Here is a 23467-nt window from a genome sequence, read left to right as displayed (position 1 = left end):
ACATAACAAGTAATATAGGCCTAATTTCCCCACAGTATAACACAACAGGTAGATCTGCCTCTAATTAAGGTTTTAACCAGAACCAGAACCATACAGATCACTCCTTATTGTTGCTACTGACAGCAGTCAGTGGCACTGGGCAAAAGTCATTGCTTTTGATATCAGTGCATTTACTTAGAATCTGTATGTCATACTTTTATTTCAAAAATATTTAAATCACATGGTCAAAAAATATCTGCTGTGCAATAGCAGCACACCTCGTTATGTATTTCCAACTGATTTGTCAAAATATGAGAAAAAGGTTTATGGAAATGGATGCACATATACAGTACCACTTTGGAAGCCTGTTTTTCTTTTCTTTTCTTTTTTTCTTGTTTTTTTGAGTAGCCTTGAAAGAGCCAACTGCAGTGCGAGGGCAAACTACCTCTATGCTGCAATCACAGATACCACAAATGCAGAGAAAAGCAGGAGAACACAAGCTGTGATAGCCACAGAAAATACAATCCACAAACACAAATTAAACAAGACTGTAAGCAACTGACTTTTTGTGTTTTCATATATACATATATTGACATTTTTCATACACATACATAATACACATATATATATGAAAAATGTCAAATTTCATACATATATATGAAATTGTCAATATAAATTAAAATTTTTAGAGGTTTTTTTAACACTTTGAAATTAGCGACATGATCTTATATTATCTTTATTATTTTTATCTTATTATCATTATCTTTAGCAGTATGCATTGAGGTTTCAATGTTGAAAGACAGATTACATAATAATTAGTACAAGGTAGGTATGTTTTCAAGTGTGAGATTATGGCAAAAGTAGATTTTTCACAAAATCACTACAAATGACAGAGCTCAAATTTATCATCTGGTTTTGTATTTGCACAATTTCAACAGTTATGCAAACACAATTTGAAATGAATTTTTCCAAGATAATTTAAGATACAAAGTCAAAAAAGCCAAAAAGTTTCCTTAGGAGACATTTTTGTCATGGGTGGCACAATTTTGCCCTGATTGTATACTTACTTACATTTTTACTTTTATAGTCATGCATGGTAACTTACACCGCTTGATCATGTTTTGGCTCATTGTTACCTTTTGTAACAACTGTTTTCAGGAGAGGCTTATCCCACAGGAATAAAAGTTCTATTAAAATAGGGATGTCTAACAGAAGAGATGAGGTTTAGACCAAAAATGAATTCACACCCTACTAAAATATTGTTTTGGCCACATATTTCACATATATTCACAAAAACACCATAATTATTTTATCTATGCACTTTCTATTCAGTTTCTGTCTGTTCCTTATAACCTTGGGACACTACATGACTATGGGCAGACTGCTCCAGTTAAGGAGAGGCACATTTAAAAAAGGCCATTCAGTATATTTAAAAGGAAACGGCATGACACGTCATTATCAATGTCACTGCCACAAGCAAGATCCAACACAAAGCTAACGAGAATCAGAAGGACAGCTCATCAGAGAGCCTTTGTACAATAATACACAGGTGGAAGGGGAGCTGGACTAACAACATTTGGATAAAGTGAATAATTCATCATTCCAACTTCCACAATAACACAGCATAAAATAAAATGAACATCCTCGGATTCAACATACAATACAATTATTGGTACAAGAAAATACAGTTTTTCAATATGGCCTTTTTGATTCTTGGCTGGGTAGGTAATGCAAAGGGCTTGGTGTCGTACTATGATCAACTCTGAAAAGGTTGCAGATGTCTGAGCAAATGTCATGTTGAGCAAAATACAGTATTGTGTGTACAGAATGATGTAAGTGCTGAGTGGAAAAAAAGTGTAGGTATATGTGAGTGTCAGTCTATTTTAAGACACATATTTGCACATAAAGTATGGGTTGACTTTCTGCAATCAGTCTACAACATGCCCTGTGCATGTGGGTCCTGTGGGCAAGCCAGCTGTCATACAGCTGTGTCGTGTGTCCGCTCTGTCTGATCATCTATTCCCAATGTTGTCAAACAGCAGGTAGACTGTGCTCATTACAGCTTGTTTTTCACTTTTCTCCCCATCTGGCTTGTCTTAATAAGACTGTATCAATATTAAAAGCCTCGAGCTTTAACCATGCAGTGACACCGCGAAAGGTTATAGCTGCAGCTGGAAGGTGCAACCCGTCACTGAACAAAACTCCATCAAAGTCTCAGTGCCAAAACTCTGTGCAAACTCCCAGCTCTGTCATGGGAACTCTCTAGACAGAACACTCACAAAATGATTGAGCTTATTATTGACTTACACAGAAAGTAAAGAGTTTGACTGATATAAAGTCAAACACACTATGAAAAGGTGGGTTGCTACCCGGATTTACTTAAGGTACATTTGTGAAATGGGATAACAAGTGTTAAAACATGAACAAACCAAGCAATTTGCATTCCTTACCCAACAATCCCTGGGCATCCTCTTGGATTCACCCAGGTTTTAACCAGGTTTTATCCCAGCCAATGAACGCCAAGCTGGTGTTACATGAGGACATTTGACTTAGTGTCAGGCAACCGGAGTACAACCAGGCCTCCACCGACAAGCACTGACGAGGCCATGAGGATGGGGATGGCCTTGGTGAGGCTGACGAGAGAACCAAAAATCAGGTTCCCCAGGACTGCAGCCAGCTTACACAGAGCGTTGCAGAACCCAAAGCCTGTTCCTCTGTGAGGAGAGAGAGAATCAAGGACAGAAGGGGGATCAAAAGAGAGGCAAATGAGGAAAGGTTGAATCACCAGCATGTTCTTGATTTATATGTCCATTGTATCTATATGCACACATAAATACCTGAATAAAAGGGTCTAAACAATGATATAAACAAATAATAACTCATCTGTATTATTGCTCACCTCCTGACAGTAGGGAATGACTCAGTAGTGACCACATCCAGGGAGTTCCAGGCAGAGATGCTCAGGCCGTTATAAAGGCACAACATGAAAATCATCATGGACTCAGTGGTGCCAAACCACAGGAAGAAACAGCTGATGCCTGAGAGCACCATGGAGCCACCTGATGGACAACCAAACACGAAGAGAGTGAAGGAGCAAGAGTTAGTGCAAGTGACATTCATTTGACTAATATACGACTAAATTATAGAGGCTTATAGAAATTGCCTCTCATACACAATGATGGATGCCACATCCAGAGCATGAATCATTTCAGCATCCAACAGTCAATGTGAAAACCAATTACTCAAGTGCACGCAAAAACATGAACCCCACCCTTATTCCCCCTTGTTCTTACTTAACATGGACAGACGCCCAATTTTGTCCATGAGAAGGGCGGACACAATGTTGCCGGGCAGAACAGCCAAGGTCCCAAGGAAGTTGATGAAGTAGACCCAGTAGGCGCTGTAGTCGTCATCAAATGTCATCTGGCATCCTGTTTTGTTGTGAGTGAATGTGCTGTTGACCACCTCTGTGCCATCTATCAATTTGGAATCATCGATGTCTGCCCAAAAAAAAAAAAAAAAATCACAATTTGGCAACAATAAAACAGATGTGATCACCTGTCAGAACTATGCTGTCTGTGACTTTGAGCAGACTATATTTCTTTTTCACCATGACACAATTTCACCTGATGAATGTGATAATCAGAAATGACTAAATATACCACTCAACTGTCTATTTATGTCCAAATAAAAGTTTAAGGAATCTTTAATCCTGGCGTCTCACCTGTGTTGTAGAAGAATGCATCAATGAAAGTACAGTTACGGAAGGAGGATCCCACTGATGTCACATCATCGAAGTAGCAGTTACGAAAGGTAGAGTCAATGAAGGTGACGGACTTCAACTTCATATTAATGAATCTGAAGAAACAGTTACATTCAGCTTTTAATATTCTATCACTTGTTATAGTGCAGAATTTCATTTAACTGCAGTGCATTTCAGATCCCAAATCTCCCTGTTTGTATTATACAAATATGTTCACATTTAATTGTAAGTACTCTATTAATTACGTTATAAACTAAACAATTATCCATAGGATTTTCCCTCCACTAATCCTGTTGGTAACTTGACCTACCGGTCATTAATGAAGAGGCCATTTCTGTGTATCTGGTTCTCCAGGGTGAAGTTGAAGGTGAAGTCTTCAATGCGTTCATTGTTGTGTATCATCACTTTGGAGGCATACTCATCAGCCTGAAGGTGTTTGATGACATCAGGGAACCAGACAGACAGGCCATAATACCTGAAACCACAATGATAGAGTGATAACAGAATCAGCTGATTAATCCAACAGCCAAAAAAATAGTCATAGGCACATACAGTACTTAAAGGTGTAGACAGACACAGGTGGAGAACCAGACAGACATGGTAGAACACCAGGGGAAACCTGTGGTTGTTGTTTGATTTTACAGTGTTTTCAGGCTGTTTCTTTTTCTTTCTTTTTTTATCTCTGTCTGCTTTCCGCCTGTCTCTGCTCCCACTGAGACACCAATGGACCAGTATTGATCCACAGACTGTGATTGATTTTGAGACCATGCAACTTCTGCACAGCAGAGAGATCAAGATGACAAAAGTGCAATATGGTCACAAGCCCGAACTGCCGACTGCTATTATCTGACCAAAGAAATGAAACTTGTCTGATTTTTCTGTGACACTTGTGACATCAGAAAGAAGCTCACCCGAATGAGAGCGTGAACCACACTATAGCCAGGCGTGTCATGTTTTCTCGCATAGGGTAGTTGAAGCACTTCACAAGATTCATATAGATCTAAAGAGAGACAAGAGACTTATTACACTTCATGTTTTCACAAAACAAATCTGGGGCTGTAGCTGTGGAAAGATATGAGTTTCAAAAGATAAAAAGTGGCTGACAAAAAAAACCTTCAAGTGAAATTCAATCAAAAAAAATAAAGAATTACCCCTTGTGTTTCAGCCTTTATCCTAAAGAAAACCTTGGAAACTGGATTGCCAGATTCTGATTCCATTTCAACCAGTTCATCCAGCTGTTTAGGGATCTTGATCCTGTTTACCTGCAAAATGAATTATGGGAAATTGTATAACAAAAATATTAACAGTATATTGCAATCAGTATAATCTATATTCAGACGATGTTCATTTCTTGACATAGCAGTGATAATGCAGCGTCATGATTTTTCACTTATTTCTGTGAAAGCACAACTATACATGATAACTAATGAAAATCAAATCAGAATCAAAAGGGTGAACATAAACAGCGTGTGCTACAGTACATGATCAATTCAAGAAACATGTGTTGACTAAGAGGCTTTCCCAAAGTGCAGCTCACGCAGCACATAAGCCTGAATGACACAAAACAGCTTTCAGAACCTTCATAATTCAGATGTGATCCTGCACAGTGAAAGCGTTAAAACCTGTCCCAGCGGTGGCAGAATATAAGCCTCTTTGCTTCCTTAAGCGTCAAGGAAACCCAGCCAAAGACAGAAACAAACACTCACAGTGAAGACTTTCTCCGGTTGCCCACGCGCTCTCATGTTGGTGTCGTGGATCTGTTTGAGGATCATCCAGGCTTCATCATGCTTCCCCACCTGACAGCAGGGAAAGTGAGGTGAGAGAGAGAGATATAAATTCATGGGATCAGCACCAGTCTCACTTACTCAGGGACATCAACAGTCTCACAGCCACAATCGTGTACACTGTACTTAAATACGCGCCTTTGATTTCTCCAAGATGGACCAAAATGATGAGAGTCACGACAACAGTGACTCACTTTACTTCAAAGGGTAATTATCCTGCAGCAGCAAACCTACTGTCACGGATCTCTCAGCTTCTGTTTTGCAGATGCATATAAGGCCTGTTTTGGGATGAGTCACATAGTTTCTGGTCTGATCTGTTGGGAAATGTCCAAATGCTCTCAATTTGCCTGATGTGTCTTTCTAGATATGGTCAGTGTAAAATGAATAAGCACGGACAGTCGGTGACAATGACACAGCACCATGATGCAGCATTCTCGAAGATACAGCTGTATCTTCGAAACAAAATCTGTTTACCTCGAGGTAGAATCTGGGGCTTTCGGGCATGAAGGTAAGTGCCACCACAGCACACACACAGGGCAGGGCACAGACGACCACAAACACCCTCCAACTGTGAAACTGGTACGCCGAGCCCATACTGAAGCTCCAACCTGCAAACGGTGGCACACAAAGGCAGTGACAATCACGTCAGATGAAGATGGATGACTTGGCAGAACAGGAAATGAATGCTTTCAAATGTCCAGTGAGGTCAATAAACCAAACCTGGTATGGTTAAAATTGTTCATTTGAGACCAATAATCCACAAATGTAAGCTGATGGACAGGAAGGCCATCATGATTAACGGTTCACTATATCACACTACATTGACATAAAGAGTAGACAAAATAATGTAAACACTAAAAGCAGCAATATTGTATTTTGTTTTGGTTCTTTTGGACACTTGGGGGCAGTGGAACAAGCTGTAAATATCTTATCGCTGGATAACGTTTTTGTGGTGAACTAATTTACACACCCAGCAGATACAGAGAAACAATAGCATTCATTTTGTAGTGCTATTTCTGGCCAACTGACAATGTTGAGTCCAATATTTACTGTCTTTTTTAGAGTTGTTTTTGTCCCCACCACCTGCTGAGGGAAGTATCTGCATCTTAACCTGCTTAATGCTCCACTATGTTCACCAGCTAGATGCTAACGTTGATGCTGCGGTGAGAGTGAACCAAAACAGTAGAGCTAACGGCCATAAAAGCAAAATGATGAGATATAACATGCTATAAAGCTGAGTAGAGCTGAGTAGGAGCTGCAGAGTCTGGTGGTAATAATGATGATAATTCTCTGTGGGTTTGTCACTACAAGTGACTCATCCCACATATAAGTGGTTATGTGGTCTACTGTTATTTTTTATAGCTGCTACCCATAAAGTTCTCTGATGGCAGCCGCTATTTCTAACAAACCAATACAATCAACTACAAGAGGCTGAAAGCTGTGATATACTATATATACAAGCAACATCTTTCACATTACACATAATCAAATTACATCATTTGATTATGTCAAAAAATATGGATTTGTACTTTTGTTGCTTTAACAAAAATAGACCACCAGTGCAAACATTGCAGCAACAGTTGACAACATTATGGTACATACTAAAATACTGGATATAGTATAATATACTGTATGTCTGCCATATTAATTTTGAATGGTTTCTTTTTTTCTTTTTTTTTTGTAGCTTATCTGTGTTTGGCACATTGTCATGAGTTGTCGGGATTTAAAAGATGTTTTGGCGTCTTCAGAGCTCTAGTTGTTGTCTCATGTTAATCTGAAAGCTCACAAATCAAAGTGCTGTGATTTTTTACACACACAAATGCTGCTAAATGACATTTAACATATTATGGCACTTCTTTTTTACCTAGAAGTGCTTGTATATCTACTGATGAATTATGCACTCAGCAAGTGGCTGTTTAGCCAATCTTCAACTCACAGGGGCATAATAAAAGTAAATATGATTACTTAATAAGTCTTGAAACGATGCTTTGAAGAAGCAGTGCCTAAATAATATTAGACTAGTGTATAATGTGGCAGTGTACATCCTTATCAGAGGAGGGACTGGGCCACTTGATCTGAGAGGCTGATTCTAAATGTTATGCGTGAATCTCATACTGCGAACACAAAGGGGCTGCAAATAAAAGATGGCATTTAAACACCAGCGCTGCACGGCCCGAGCAGAGTGAAGTGTAAGCTCGGAGATGAATGGCTCTGCAGGGGGAGCTGAGAGAAGTGCACAGGGACGGGTTAATTGAATGTGTAGGAAAGGAATTGAGTGTTTTCTGCTAAGTTAAATCTTGTTGCACCTGATCTCAGCCCACAGGCACTCTCCCAGACTCATTAATCATTGTAACACACACACACACGCATGCACAGACATACACTCGCACAAAAGGGGGAGATGCACACATGCCCACACATACACACACACAAAAAAAAGGAAAAAAAAGCAAAGAAATTAATAACAGGAATTACCATATGCAGATGACACCGACACCACTAACATAATGCCATAATGCCATATTACCACCTGGATAAATATACAAGTAAATACAGAAACATACATACAAAACTATGCATCATACATTTTCCTTTTCCTTTTGAAAAATGACATTTATTCTCAAAGCATTTTCTAAACCGTTCAAGTGGAGAAAAGAGAACTGATTTTTTTTTTTTTGCAAGAAAACATCCTAGAGTTAGAAATAATCAAAGGCTTGAAATTGGTGCCAAGTTGCACAAACACACAAACAACCTTATTCATGGTTCTTTCTTTCTCTGTCATAGAGGTACAATCTTCAAAACAAAATTGTCACTAAACTGACAGAAGATGTTCAACTGCAGACCTTAAAAAGGGCGAGGCTGACTATAAGATTACATTCAGAGTAATGCTGTAATTTAAATTTAAATATGTGGAGGTATGTTTTGTCTCTCCAAGTATTTGACGCAAATGCCTTTTTATGTACAAAAGTTTATTGCATATTGTGTGTGTAAAAGTTACAGAAAGGTATGGCTGTGATGTAACTGAAGTGGAACTAAAGTACATACGCAGTAATGCCAGGACCAGCCAGGATGAAATCACAAACGTACTCTACATGTAGGTCTGCATTTGTGCTCTCATTGACTTTATTTTTTTAGAATTTTTGGGAGGAAGCACAGAAAGGGGTTGCCGTGTCAGTCGTGACCTCCCACGTCTCTCGACAGATCGTGCCTCATGGAGATGCTGCTCCAAAGGGAATAGCACCATTATTCATCAACAGGCGTAGGAGAGGAGTCAGAGAGTGGGGGGGGGGGGGGGGGGGTTAACACTAATGGTTATGCCAGATAAACGCTGCTATGTATTAATCTCACAGCATATTAAAATCCGGCTTTGATAGCAATGCATATCAACTGCTAAAAACAACTATTTTCAAAGGAGGGTGGGCGTCTGTCATAAGTGATATAATATATGCATCCCAATAGAGATCAGAGAGATGAAAATGTGTCAGTAGAAAGGAGAACGGAAACAAAAATGATTAATGTAAAGCAAAAGGAAATAATTATAATATTTAATTAATATTAATAATATTTTAATGTACAGAAGACAATACAATGTGCAAGAAGAACAGAATACATTTAATGTTTTCCTTGGCCAGTTTAAAGTTCAGCTTTTGTGCTAAGTAACAACATAGACAACGTACATTGGAAGTGAGTCTATGACTGGGTTTCACTCTCATAGTGTCTTTTGTTGGACAGCAGGAGTAATGACTTTCGTAGACGATGTCTCGCCTGTGTGTATTCCTGCTTTCTCTGTGTGTGTGTGTGTGTGTGTGTGTGTGTGTGTGTGTGTGTGTGTGTGTGTGTGTGTGTGTACGTCTGGAGTGACTCAGAGTGAGAGAGAGAAATGAAGAGCGAACGAGACAGCAAGAGACAGAGTAACAGAGAAAGGGAAGGAGTTGTTCAGCAGTGATTGCCTTTTCTACAGATATGTAGCGTGGCTTCCTGCCCCACAGGGTTAGTGTTTCACCCATGTCACTGGAAATCTCATTACAGGGATTATGTACATAATTGACTAAGTCTATGGATGACTGAGTCAGCAGTGCTACACTACTCCCAGGCCTAGATACTGTGGATAGATAGATAGATAGATAGATAGATAGATAGATAGATAGATAGATAGATAGATAGATAGATAGATAGATAGATAGATAGATAGATAGATAGATAGATAGATGCCTTTCAAAGATAATAAGTTACAAGTAGAGAAGATACAAGTAATTGTCAATAATGTGGAGTCCACCGGGGGTGTTTAAACTTGAATCTGTAGATCTGAGCAGTGTCTAATGATGGAGCTCCACTGGTGGGCTTGCTTGGCAGCAAGTAAACCCCTCAAACTCTCCTGTCAGCGGGATGAGGATCTGTGCCAGGCGGACCTGCTTCAGGACTCCAGCTGTGAGTCTGGCAGGGAGGCTTTTGGGAGACATTAGAAGTCAGCAAGTGGAGAAGATAAATGAGAGCTCTAATGGTGTATTAAACACCCAAACCGAGGCACTTGTATCATAACCCGTCGCTGATGTCATTCTAAGACATAAAGGTATCTGTGCAGGAGGCGTTTTCGCCCCCATCGTAGCGCTGTTGGTTGAAGCCAGTGCAGCACTTTAGGGAAAACATAAAAAACCAGTGGTGAGCGCTGGAGTATGTATGCAAGACACGTAGTTCCCTTTTAGAGAAAGAGAGGCAGAGTGGTATTGAGTGTCTGAGAGAATAAGAGCAAAGTGAGGCCACAACCATCCCTTCAGTACGATATCAGCAGATCTGACAGCAGCGTTTCTTCATGAGGACTCATTCTGGTTTCAGAGGGTTTTGGGAGTCCTTCACCAGTGTGCTTCTGCACATCCATGTGAGCAGATCTAAAGCGCTGTCTGCATTTGTGCATGTGTGTATGCATCTCCTTGAGTAAGGTGTAAGCTATTAATCAGAAACTCCATGATTAGATATGCAGTGTGTGTTCTCATGTGCCTTTCTGTGTGTGTGTGTGTGTGTGTGTGTGTGTGTGTGTGTGTGTGTGTGTGTGTGTGTGTGTGTGTGTGTTAACTTGAATGACCTCTTACAGTGTCAGATGTTATTGCCTTCAATTTCCCTTGAAGAAGACCTGTATGTGGCTGCAGCCCAGTAAAACATCATCCACGCCACTTACAGCAACAAACACACACACACACACACACACACACACACACACACACACACACATGCGCACTGTCACTCTCTCCCTGACGTCACAGGTTGGCGAAAGCATGGTCTGGCCATAAATCACCTCTAGCTGTAGCTTTGTCCCATTAGAGCAAGGAGAAAAACCTAATTATGCTTGATCAAGAAGAACACTCTGCAGAGACAGAGAATGGAGAGAGAGGAGAGGTAATAAAAGGAAGGACAGAGTTAGGCAGAGAGACGGGGAGAGTACAAAACAGGAGGAGAGAGGAGGCTGTAAAAGGAACGGACAGTAGGTTGGGGGAAAAAAAAGCATGAAGTAGGAAAAGAGTAGAGGAAGAAAGCTCATTCCCTACTTTTTGTTTCTTTTCTTTATGAGTCCAGCTGATATCTAACGCAGTGTTGTCATAAATCACCCTATCCCTTTCAGCATGTATCTGCACCGTGGGATCCATGCATACGTTAATCTCTTAACCTCTGCCTCTCCCAGTCTGCAGCCACTCAAAGCTATTAAGTGATTGATTCTCATGGCAGGGAAAACTGGCACTTCTACCCACGGCCACAGGGAAGCCTTGCAGTTTTGTAACCTGTAGTAAGGAGCTTAGCATGAAGTCACGTTGCCAAGCATCTCATCAATATTGTTACATATAATCCTGGCAAGGCTTTCACAAGACATAACTTTAAGCATTTCTTTCTTTACTATAAAGCACAATCCAAGGAATAGTGCCATTTCCAGATGGGTGTATGTGTAACACAACATTTTCTAGCTGGTAAACTCACCATAGTGTGGTATGATGGCCCAGGCCATAGCAGATGCATAGATTTCTCCAATCATCCAGAACATACACAACCAGCTGAGGTGTTCTCCTCTCTTCTCCCTGGACAACACCTCTGCAAAGAAGGAGAAAACGATGGGCACAGCGCCTCCTATCCTGCAAGAACCAGAGAGAATGGGAAAGTGAGTGGGAGTAAGGCAGGTGGAGCCACAAACAGGGCAGAAACTGAACTTGATGAATCCTTAAGGTTTACTTTTTTCACATACAGTAGTTGCATTTATGATTGCTTTCACATGCTTTGCCTTCATCCCTCAGTTTGTGGCCTTATTTCTTGGATTGTTTTCCTTTAAAAATGGGATTAATTGAAAGGTCATTGCACAGACTACAAAGGAGACAAAGTAAGCAAAAAATAAGCACAGCTAAGAAAATTTTTTTTGTTTTTGCCAAAACATAATCCAAAAAAATCCCGTAGTGCCAGTTCCTCATGTTTCAGTGGCACAGTTCGAATTGGCAGTTTAGAAAGCCTTTTCAATTACTCTGAAGGACTCTGAGGAGAATGAAGGAGCCGCAATTACTAAATTAGCTCTTAAAGGAACAGTTACCCTGCCAAAGAAGAGGACACAATAAATCACAGTGTACACCACGTTCCTATGTCGCAAGAGGATGACACACCATCTATCCTTTTCACACACTCTGGTTATTTTAAGAGATTCTAAGATTTCAAGACGTTTTCCTCATGCAGTGAGGATGCCACTGCCACTGGCTTTAACATTGTCTGTTAATAGTTCTTACTGCTCTGCATCCTAAAAGCATAGGACAATAACATTAATTTAGCTGGAAAGGAAACTTAACAGATGGATGTATAGTAAACCTTCTATGATGAGGAGTCAGAATCTTAGAAACTTTCTGTATAGAGCAGTGAGAGAGAAAAACAAGCTCTAAGTAATCATTTAAGGAAATTGCTTTGAGCTTTTTTTCAACAACTCTGACAATTATTCAGTGGAAGTCAACGAAGGGAGTAGTAATTAGTAGGGACAGAACACGTCTCTGTCCCTCCTAATTACTACAGGAAAACACTCTTCAAATAGATTTTGCCTCATAGACATGAATTCTTTACTTTGACTGATGTAGCCCTGGTGCATACATTTAGATAGTGTGACCATCCTGTTACCAGAGAGGATTTTGAGGTGTACCACTTGACTGAACTTTCACAGATCATCTAAACCGACGGCTTGCCATCCTCGTTCGGCCCCAGAATGACCTCCGCTGTATCAGACTCACCCGAAGCCTGCGACGAGACGGCAAAGGAGGAACAAGCCGTATCCCTGGACAAAAGATGACAGGAAGGCGAAGAAGCCATTCGTGGACATGCAAATGAGGAGGCACTGTCTGCGGCCCACTTTGTCAGACATCCCTCCCCAGAAGAGCGCCCCCACCATCATCCCCAAGTAAACAACACTGCCTGGAAAGAGAAGGAGGAGAGAGGAGCCTGATTTTTTGTTTGCCTCAATATACAGTGCATCACCTCACATTTCTATATTCCTGCATGTGCATATGTTTGACTGAGTTTGTACACTTTGGTCTCAAGGTTAATAAAGGTGATTTTGGTGCCAGTGCTCTCATCAGTCTTTATCACTACATTCACTACAGTCTTTTTTTCACGTATAATTTGCTTGAATATATATATATATATACATATATATTCATTCATACTCAAGCAAATCCAAGCATATTATACGTGACATATATAGGAACAGTAATACCATCATCATTATCATTATTATTAATTATTATTGGAAATATCCTGCTTGTTAGCTGCTAAAAGCTCCATGCTAACCATGATGCTGATGAGAGGTGAGAGTTATAAGATGCTATAAAGACCACTAGGGATGAGGGGAGCTGCGGAGTCATTACGAGATACACCTCTTTAACATGTTCATAGTTACTGACATGCGACATGAGAGGAAGTCATCTGCTGCTAACCACTGATTTTAACAAAGCATTTCAGCCAAAGAGCAATTATGTGTTGCTAATAAGACGAAGTGGTAAGAGCAGCTACGACAGACACTCGTTCACTACTGACAGCTTGAACAGATGATCTTCACAGGTTTGCATTTTTCACTCTTATAATCACTATTTACCATAAAATAATACTCATTGTAGTGAATGTCAACTTAGTGGGATCAGATTTTGAAAATATCTCAGCCTAAGTAGTCAAAGTCACCCAACACTGACTTTCAGCCAAGAAGCTTTTTTAGAAATCGTTTCCTCCAAATGTGCCTCTGCTGGCAAATGGCGAAGTGTCAAATTAAAATATGGAGCCACATTAAGCTTGTGCCTCCATTATTGCTGAATGTTCATCAGTGAATTGGAAGTTATGTTCAGTGACTGACTCCATATGGAAAGCTACGTTTATAGATGATCGTGCTGTTTTAAAAAGGGGACAAATAGATTAAATAGCTTCTAGATGTAAGTGCTGATATCACTCAAAATATTTTATAGTTTAACACACACACAGACACACATTCCCCAAGATATATATCATACCTATTCTCTCTAAATTAAAGCCACAGTATTCCTACTAATCTGACTGGATCCTAAAAATTGACTGATGACAATGAACCTGAAACCCAGTTGGAAAATCTTCGACCCCAGTAACACACTCTATCATTGATGAGTAAATACAGTGTGTAAAGGACTGAAAACAGGCTCAGATCAATGAGGAGACAAATGTGAACAGTAATACAGGGTGACTTTACAAAAGGGCCCTCCGTACTCTTTGAATCTCTCTCATCACAAATGGGATCAATGCACCAACAAAACAGCATTGATTTCTCCCTCTGATCACCATGAATCTGCTCTGGAGACAGGAGCCTATTGTCACTGCTTTAGTCCGAGTCATATCTGGCATTGTGTGGTTAGCAGTCTTCATGCAAAGAGCAGCTTCAACTGCATTTTCTTTTCCCATTTTGAAATTCCTTATTTGAGATTTCTGTTCCAGGCTAAAACACTGAATATTTCACTAACAGACAATATTACAGACACATGAAGGCATATAAACATAAACCTGAGAGGATATTTGTATTCATAAATATATGAACTAAATAAATCCACAGAAAAAAGAAAAGAATGCGAAAGTGGCAGTCATACATGGAGTGATATGACTCAGCCGTGGGGACACTCTGTTCATCCCATTACAATAATCTTAACAGCGAGATGCGTTTCCTTCCTGTAATGTCTGCAGTCAGGTTTCTTCTCCTCTGCTGTGAGCAGATATCTGTTTGACTCTCTCGCTTCAGGGGTCAAAACCCAGCTATCTGTCACATTTGGCAGCCATCTAGATACTCGCCTGAAGGTACCATAAATTCAATTCTAAATTTAAAGGAAGTCTTCAGTCTACGCACAGTTCAAATTTGCTTCATTAAGGAGAGGCTAGAAATACGGTGCGCAGGCAAACACCCACTGGCCACGCATTTAAATGTCATGCATCCAAACATCCAGAGGGCCTTTCATTTTGTTTCTGCACTCAACTTTTCATACAAACAATAAACAGTTTTTTTTCTTTTTTCTTTTCGTTTTATTTTTGGGGGGGGGGTTAGGTTTTTAGAGAAAAAATCCAACAAAGAAAGAGCCTCTGATTCCTGCTATTTTAGTACCCTTAAAAAAATAAAGTAATAACACACTGACTAATGAGTACATCCCTCACAGGACAGTCTATTACGTAATGAATTTATTGATGTTCTGTCCGACTTGCTGCACGGCATCTCGGAGAGCATGATGTCAGCAGTGCCTGCACCAGGAAAATGGAAAGTAGTGTAGTATATAATCCGAAAATAGCACAGACATCCCTTAACATTATGAGGTCTGTCTCACCACCAAAAGACCAAAGAGTGGTTTGCGTAGCATTAACCTGTCATGTCAGAGAATTATGGCACATATTCCAACATCGTCTTGTCTCCTTTGCCTCATTTCTAATTTGTTTCTGAGTCACGCTCCGCATTCAGTGTAACATCGGTGTGATACAGTCACATATTGTATAGCGCTTGGACTCCTACCAAGCAGTTACCATAATATTTTACTCCAAAGTAACAAATGACTCCTCACATGCATCTGCTCATTGGATTACGGAAATGTTTTTTCTTTGTATACTTTTGTCAAAATACAAAGCTCTTTAAAAACCAACATGGAAAAATTAGATTACTCCTTACTCCATGTTGGCAACACATAGACGTTACCTTCAGTGACAGTAACATGTGGGTGGTTGTCACAGTTAAATGTCTTGAAGCCTAAATAGGATTTTCTATCTTTTTAAAGGTAACAGACAATCCACTGGTGATGGAATATAACAACCCGGGCTTTTGACTAAAACTGCTGTCGTCTTCAAGGTCAGGTTTTCAGTTAAGCATTGAAGGATCTGCCCATGGACCCAGCTGACACAATGCAATGTTTCAAAGGTTATCCTATCCTTGCATTGATATATCTTTAATGATAATATTTCTTCTGCGTCTTTACTGGGGTGGAGGTTATGTAATAGTGTTTGTATTCCTATAAAATGTGTTCAATATGAATAAATCAACGTAATGGTAAATAAATGTTCTGCATCTGATGATCCCCACAAGCCAGTTCACCCATGTCACCCATGAAATGTTTCAACATTTCATTAGACTGATGCTGAGTCTACAGTCAATCTGTCAATAGAACACATTGGAAATGATAAGGCTGGACCACAAGAGCTTCAGCTAGAGTATTTTAATTAATGAAACCCCTTCACCGAGTTCTTTCACCCGCTACTGCCCTGTCATTGATTTAGTAGAGCCATCCTTTCTCAGGCCTGCAAACTAAGAGGAGTGGTGCAATCAATAGACTTCAGTTCGGCCTAATTCTAAGACTGAAATTTCGCCTCTGAACTTGCAGAAGGAGTGAAATGTAAAGGCTTGGTTTCCTGCAGAGGAGAGATGTACATCGATTAGACGCGTTTAGAAGCAAAAAAATATTCCTTGAGCAGATGCCAGCTGATACAAATTGTCTCGCCATAAGAGTGTGAAATACAGCTGAATTTAGACTTGATGACCCATATAGACTCTGAGCACCATCAGAAAATGACAGTGTGTCAGGAGACCTCTCAGGCAGAAGCAAAAGGTTTTGCCCCATGACACTCTGTTGAGATGTCAAAACACATCTCCAGGAATGGTAAATATTCAGCAAAATCAAAGCCACACTCTAAAGACAAGACAAATTTCAAGGCGTTGTTCTTTTAGGCTAAGATATGGAGCATAACATAACACACACGCACACACACACACACACACACGCACACGCACACGCACACGCACACGCACACGCACACGCACACACACACACACACACACACACACACACGCACACGCACACGCACACGCACACGCACACGCACACACACACACACACACACACACACACACACACACACACACACACACACAGGACCAAAGAGTAAATCTAATTCATAGATTAAAATATTTCAAATACATTTAATCTTTTCTGGTGAGGCTGAACTGGCCACTGAGGAGCTGAGGATGAAGGAGGGAAGATAAAAAAGAAAAAAGAAAAAAGAAAATTTATGCGGGAGAAAGCACAAATGCAAGCGGATGAAATATGCGAGCAGCAGAAGAAAGAGCAGAGGCAATGAAGGAGTTTGAGGGTGACAAAAGAGAGAGAAAGGTAATGAGGGAGGAGAGTTCGGTAATTGCTGGATTGGGTGAGAGAGAGAGAGTGAAGGGGGGAGGAAGGGGAAGGCCCTGGTGCAGTGTTTTCTGTCCTGTCACATCCTGAGGAGCCCCCTGAGAGCCGTGGGAGCGCTGAGCTGCATCACGACCTCTTCTCTGATTTCATGCTTTGATGCTCTTCGCTCTTAGCGGTGCAAACTGTTTCAGCGTTGCGCAAAAAAGCCCCCAAAAAAACCACCCGTCCTGTTTTATTCATAGTGATGATACTATCATACAACAGCATGCCTGGTGCGCACTACGTCTACACAGTGGTACCTCTCTCTGTTTGAAAATGTTCTTCTCCTTCTCTCTGTTTCTCTCCATCTCCTCATTGCCACTCATTTCATCCCCTCTCCTTTTCCCTCACCTCTCCTCCCCGTTTTCTTTCCAAACCTTTCCTCCATTTCTCTTTTTTCTCAGCTTGCGTCTTCTCCTATTGCTTTCCAATTTCTTGGCTCACTTCTCATTTTTCCTTCCTCCCTTTTCTCCCCTCTCTTCACTCCTCTTCCTCTGTCTTCTCCTCCGTGCTTTTCCCTCTCATTTATTTGCCTTAGTTTCCTCTTTGCTCCACTGTCATCAGCTCCTTTACACTGAGCAGCGTGTAATCACATTTGTACTACATCGTGTCAGTTTGATCGGATTCATGCCTCCGTCCTCTGCCACCTCCGCAGGAAAAGAGATTGAAGCTTTTTGTCATATTTAAGTCATATCAGTGGGGGCAGGATTTCAATGAAATCTATATGAGAGTAACCTATTGTAGGGCTGCAAGTGCAGGGTTTAAAATGACTCACTCAGCATCAGTAATGATCCAACCTTCATTACATTAAAGACTGTGGATAATTCGCATGAAATACAGTGATGCTATGGAGCTGTGATAAGAGCGAGCAGTTAGACATGGTTTACTTGTGGCTGATATTGCTGGTGGCAGCAGGTTTGGTCCATATGCGCGCTCAAATGTGCACACACTCAGTCCCGTCACACACTCCCCCTTCTTCCTCTCCCACACAATGTGGAGCTGCACTACTCAAGTAGTGTAATCTCCGCAGTGACGCTGCGATCTTACTGCAGTTTAGCCACGCTCAGCTGCCCCTGGACCACGCAGCCCCACATAGCCTGCCAGCTGGTTCCTACGCACAGGGAGAAAGACGGGGGAACGATAGGGGAAAAAAAAGGAGACAAAGAGGGAGAGAGGTAATGTAGAGATGGAGCTTGAGAGGAGACGGAGAGTGAAGCTGGGACACAAAGAAAGAAGCCAAGAAAGAAAGGAAAAGGTACGAGAGATCAGAAGACAGGGAAGTAAGGACGAAAAGAAGAAGAAGGAGGGAAAGTAGATCGGAAACGAGAAGGGAAGGAGAGGCATCGACGGTAGAGAAGAAGAGGTGGCTGTTAAATGAAAACGAGGAGAGACAAGTTGAGAGTGAGAGAGGAAGAAATGAGGGGAGTTAAAGCAGGGAAAAGACAGCCTAAGAGAACAAATAAGTAATGATAGGGTGATGCGTTCCCATTGTCTGTTGTGTCTGAGATGATAGCTAAGCCTCTCCCTAACATTGTTGGTGTGCTGAATACCACCAATCTTCCACCTCTCTGATCCCATCCACCCACACCTCTCTCCCCATTACTCCTCTCTAACTTGGCAATCTTTCTGCTTCAAAGCTGTCCCTCCTCCTCCTCCCTCCTCTCCCCTGCTCATCACACATATTGCGTTTCACAGCGTTCGTTTTCCCTCCTGCTTCCTTCCCACATCGTCCACTCTCATTTAAAGTGTTTACAGTATGTCACCACCTCCTATACCCCCAACTCTCCGTCCTTCATTCCCATGTAGCGTTACAGATTCCTGCGAGATCTGGATACTGGTGGGACCAAATTGAATTCAGTAATCTAATCAGCATTTTAGTCATCCATCCCATCCCATTACACTCAGCTCAGTCCGTGCAGCTTGCGTCTGTCTCCGCCTGTTATATGGTTAATGGAGCTGCACAATGCAACTATGATGGGAGTCCAGCTCAGGTGGAACTAACCATACACCAAATGGCTCTTTGAGAAACTCTGTAATTCAAATGATTCTAGACTGTGAAGTGAAATTTCTAATAAAATGAATAATTTCTTGTTTGCCGAGCAACTGTGTTTTTGAAAGTTTGATTTATTTAAAAGCTATTAGTTTGGGGGGGGAATAGGGATTTTTTTTTGTCTTTTATTCCTCTGGAATGGCCTGTTCCACTTTACTGCTGACTCCATCACTGGTCATGTCAACAGCCACATGCCTCCGCTGAAATACCTGCCGTTTACCTGCACGCAGGAAACCTGGTTAGATTTTCCTGTGTAGTTACCTGGTTACTGTAAATCTAGGACCTTACTTTGGTTGAAGTATTACTTCACTTACCTTTACTGTAACAGTGATATAATACGCAGTAAGAAAACAGACTCTGTAGTGAGAGTACACAGCTTTTCCTCTCAACACAAATGTGTCTGATTTGCACAAATAGTCAAAATTCCAGCTGTGGAAACCGTGTACTTTGTGTTAGTTTCAGCTTTAATTGGACATTGGATTGACTGATTTAATGCTTGATGATTTCTCCTTTCATCTTCAGTGATCAAGTCTTTGTCATGCACCTGCTCACACATAAAAAGCCATTTAGACAAATGGTTACATGTATACCAAGAAATTAGCTTTTGTCTATCTGGGGAAATCAAGTTTCTCTAATCCCAGATCCCAATTACAGAAACCTTGTTTCTTGTATATTTACATTTACATTTACTCATTTGGCAGATGCTTTTATCCAAAGCATGAGGGACATCACTAGAGAGCTTCAGTGCAGTAGGAGACCTTGGCCTAAGTAATACATCTATTTAATAAGTGCAAGGAGATCTATATATAGTACAGATATAGAGTGTCACAAAGAGGGTGTAACACAGGTGGAAAAAAAACCTTGTTCGTGCAGCAACAACCAACCAGTAGGAGCCACTGTGGCGCAGTAACAAGGACATGATCTTTTACCGACTTTCCACATGTGGAATCTGCCAAGTGTGTTAAATTGAACATACAACCAAGCTGCAGGTACCACTGCTAAAACTGTCCCCAGATCTCATGGTGGGAGGTCTAGCCCTTGTGCCTTCTGAATGCTATTCTTTATCACCACCACCAGACCACCATGAAGACGACATCTTATTGTAAGGCTGTCATTGCAATATAAGAACGTTGTTCTGCTCGGTTAAATAAAGGTTATATTAAAATAAAAAAAAACATGTGAAAAACGAAACCACCCTAATCAAAATCATCGACAGGTTTAACTGGCTGTGGTTTATTTCTGCACTTCAAGGCAATAAAATATTGCCATGGCACCTGTAAGACATCCACTCACCTCATTTTGTTGGCTGTAGTTAAGTGTAATTACTCCGGAAAACTCCAAATGGATAGCAGCAAGGTCATAGTAATCATGTAGGCTATGCTCAGACATGCACACGCACACACACACACACACACACACACACACACACACACACACATACATACACACATACATACATATACACACATACAAAAAAAACACCAATCATGTTCACCTCAACGGGGAGGAGCCTCAGGGCAATCAGAAGGAGAAAGGAGAGGAGAATGGGGGAGGATGGGAGAAGAAAAGAGAGGCACATAGAATGGAGGGTGAGAGGGAGGGACGGGGGTGAGGGATGGAGTCACGAACAAGGAGAAGCAGAGCGTAGAGCATGAATGCCTGCAGGACTTTGCTTGGTTAGAGAGGAAGAGAAGAGTTTACGTGGATACTTGGAAAGAGACAGAAAAATGAAGTCACATCCTGTGAGGATTTAACAGTGACTCCTCACAGACATATGCTATTAACAAACTGTTTCATCATGTCAAAATAATATTTACACTCCCAATCTGAGCAATCTGTGTATTTACTATCATATAGATGCAATAAAGCAATAATTATTGACTTTTTGTTATCTGACAGGGTTAAATAAACAATTTTGTATATACTGTATACTGTAACTATAATCTAAATTATGATGATGATGAAAATATAAATATTTCACACCTGGCAGGGTGTGTAAATTTCTTATTTTACACATTTACCCACTATAATCCAAATTTGTTCACACTTTCTGTCACAACCTCCAGTCTCAAAGAGGCTCTGCCATATCAATTTTGCATCAGATGATGCGGTACAGTTGATGCATTGTCATGTCTCACTGTGGCAGTTAGTATCTAAGGTCTGTGTGCCTGATTTAATGTCCTCGCCACTCTGGCACAGACACAGTGAGTCAGCCCCCTGTACACAGCTCTGTGGTGATGGATTATACACCTACAGCCACGGGCCCTGCTGGGACTCCTGCTCAACACACAGAGCACACAGGGAATACTAGCTGCCTTCTTAATCCTGACACAGAGACCAGTGGACCGAAACACCTCATCCATGTGAAACACGACTATAGGATAAAGTGTGACGCGTAAAGCGCAAATACACAGAATTATTCTTTTATCTTTTCTGTCAAACGATACCCCACAGGAAGTAGTGTGGCCCCACCCAAACCATGACTTTCATTAGTAACATGTTTATGCTTGGAAAATACCGAGTACTCTTACTGCATACTATTCAGTATGTAGAATGCATGACAATTACACCTTTATATTCAAGGGCGGCCACACCACCAGAAAAAATTAAGTTATTTTACCAAATAGGTCCTCTTCTGAGCCAAAAACATATTTTATGATCAAATAGTTAAAATCATATACTGATGTTTGCGATCTTGTGTTGCAGCTCATCCTGCTCAATTATCCATCATACTGATTGGATAATGTCCTCTGATCATGTGGACCTAGAGTGGGTGCAGCACCAAAAACACTGAAAGCCACATTTTCTGCATTACCTTCCTGGTAAACGCACGTCTTTCACACTCCATGCCACCGACATGGCTTTCTTCTTATAAATTTGTAGTCTCCAGGCCCAAGCTAATATGACATCATCAGGGTTATTTTCTCCCCTTCATCATTTTAGTCCATGTTGTATGCACAGCCATACATTTTACATGCAGAAGTTGCATTGCAAGTATTAGGTGTTTTAGCACGTGCAATTTAATTAATATTGAAGGAACTGCATTTTTTTTCCCCACAGTAGATGCACGGCACACTCGCTCACACTCAACAACACACACAGGCTTCCCTTACCTAGCCATCCCGAGCTGGAGTTGGGCACACACATGTCTGTCTCTGCGCTGGGCAGCACAAAGCCCACCACGAACACCTCCACCCCATCTGACATGAGCGCCAGCCCGAGCACCAGGAACAGCTGCCACTGGAACCTCCCGTGGCCACACTCCTGGATGATCAGCTCGTACTGCTGGGCCAGCTCCTCCTCGTCAGCCTGTCTCTCCTGCTCCAGCTCCCTACGGTCCCTTGTGGCATCTGACATCGGCTGCCCCAGTGCCACCTGGCCCTCCTTATGCTTGCTATCTCCTGCCGAGGGGATCCCCTGGTACTCGCCCTCGTAGATCTCATCCTCATCATCGTGGCCCTCTGTGGCATCGCTGGAGCCATCCTCGTTGTCATGGTAGCCCTCTCCATCCTGCCTCGGGGGGTTCCGGTAGAAATCCTCGTCACCGTCCTCCTCATCCTGGAATCGGCTGTAGTTGCGGTGGGATGAGTACTCGTCTGTGGCGCGGTCCACCGCCTTGTTGACTTTCTTGGTTGCATGCCGCTTGGCCTCCTTGACTATGTCCTTGGCCCCCTTAACCAGAGAAGTCCTGTTATTGTAAGTGTCCTCCATTCTGGCTCCACCGGTAGGTCTTCAGGGGGGTTCAAAGGATACTTCGAAGTAGAAGAAAGAGGGAAGAGGGGCAAGCTGATGGGAGGATTGCAAGAATGGTGAGATCAGTGGGTCTCAAGATGCAGCAGGGAAGGAAACTCTTGAGTCTGCAGTCACCACAGGAGATAACCCACAATGGCTGTGGCAATCATTGGCCGGGCTGAAAGAGATGGGGGAAGGGTAAGAGACAGACAGATAAAAAAAAAGAGAGAGAGAACGAGAAGGGACAGGGGAGAGATCAGAAAGGAAAAAGAAAGAAAGTAAAAGAGAGGGAGATGATCATCAGATAGTGCCCGTAACTCATGTCTCCCCCCGCTACATTCGTAACTATCCCAGACTAACAGGTGACATTGCAGTGACAGCACATACCCTCTTTAATCATTCACTGGCCATTCTCCCAGGCCTTTTAATCATCCAGAGT

At 41.5% G+C, this 23467-nt stretch overlaps 1 protein-coding gene across 1 annotated transcript; it reads right to left on the bottom strand.

Moving 5' to 3' along the window:
- Nucleotides 1-675: 675 nt before the first annotated feature.
- On the bottom strand, nucleotides 676-23201 carry sv2c (synaptic vesicle glycoprotein 2C). Its single transcript, XM_022758959.1, has 12 exons — nucleotides 22410-23201; nucleotides 12768-12948; nucleotides 11491-11642; nucleotides 6001-6134; nucleotides 5449-5538; nucleotides 4894-5004; nucleotides 4654-4742; nucleotides 4053-4217; nucleotides 3704-3837; nucleotides 3273-3479; nucleotides 2879-3038; nucleotides 676-2693 (listed from the first exon to the last, which is right to left on the bottom strand). Exons 1-12 carry the CDS (start codon nucleotides 23005-23007, stop codon nucleotides 2510-2512), a joined length of 2205 nt encoding a protein of 734 aa, XP_022614680.1. The 5' UTR covers nucleotides 23008-23201; the 3' UTR covers nucleotides 676-2509.
- Nucleotides 23202-23467: the final 266 nt, after the last annotated feature.

The sequence above is a fragment of the Seriola dumerili genome, unplaced genomic scaffold, assembly GCF_002260705.1.
Source record: "Seriola dumerili isolate Sdu_G_001 unplaced genomic scaffold, Sdu_1.0 BDQW01000017.1, whole genome shotgun sequence".
Taxonomy (NCBI): Eukaryota; Metazoa; Chordata; class Actinopteri; order Carangiformes; family Carangidae; genus Seriola; species Seriola dumerili.
This window is presented reverse-complemented; position numbering and strand designations above follow the sequence as displayed.

Excerpts from the sequence above, each read along its gene's own strand:
- sv2c (XM_022758959.1), bottom strand. The coding sequence starts at position 23,007 with ATGGAGGACACTTACAATAACAGGACTTCTCTGGTTAAGGGGGCCAAG. Across the intron at positions 12,949-22,409 it reads CTCCAGCTCGGGATGGCTAG|GCAGTGTTGTTTACTTGGGG; the intron begins GTAAGGGAAGCC and ends TTCTCTTTCCAG. Across the intron at positions 3,039-3,272 it reads TGGGCGTCTGTCCATGTTAA|GTGGCTCCATGGTGCTCTCA; the intron begins GTAAGAACAAGG and ends GTTGTCCATCAG.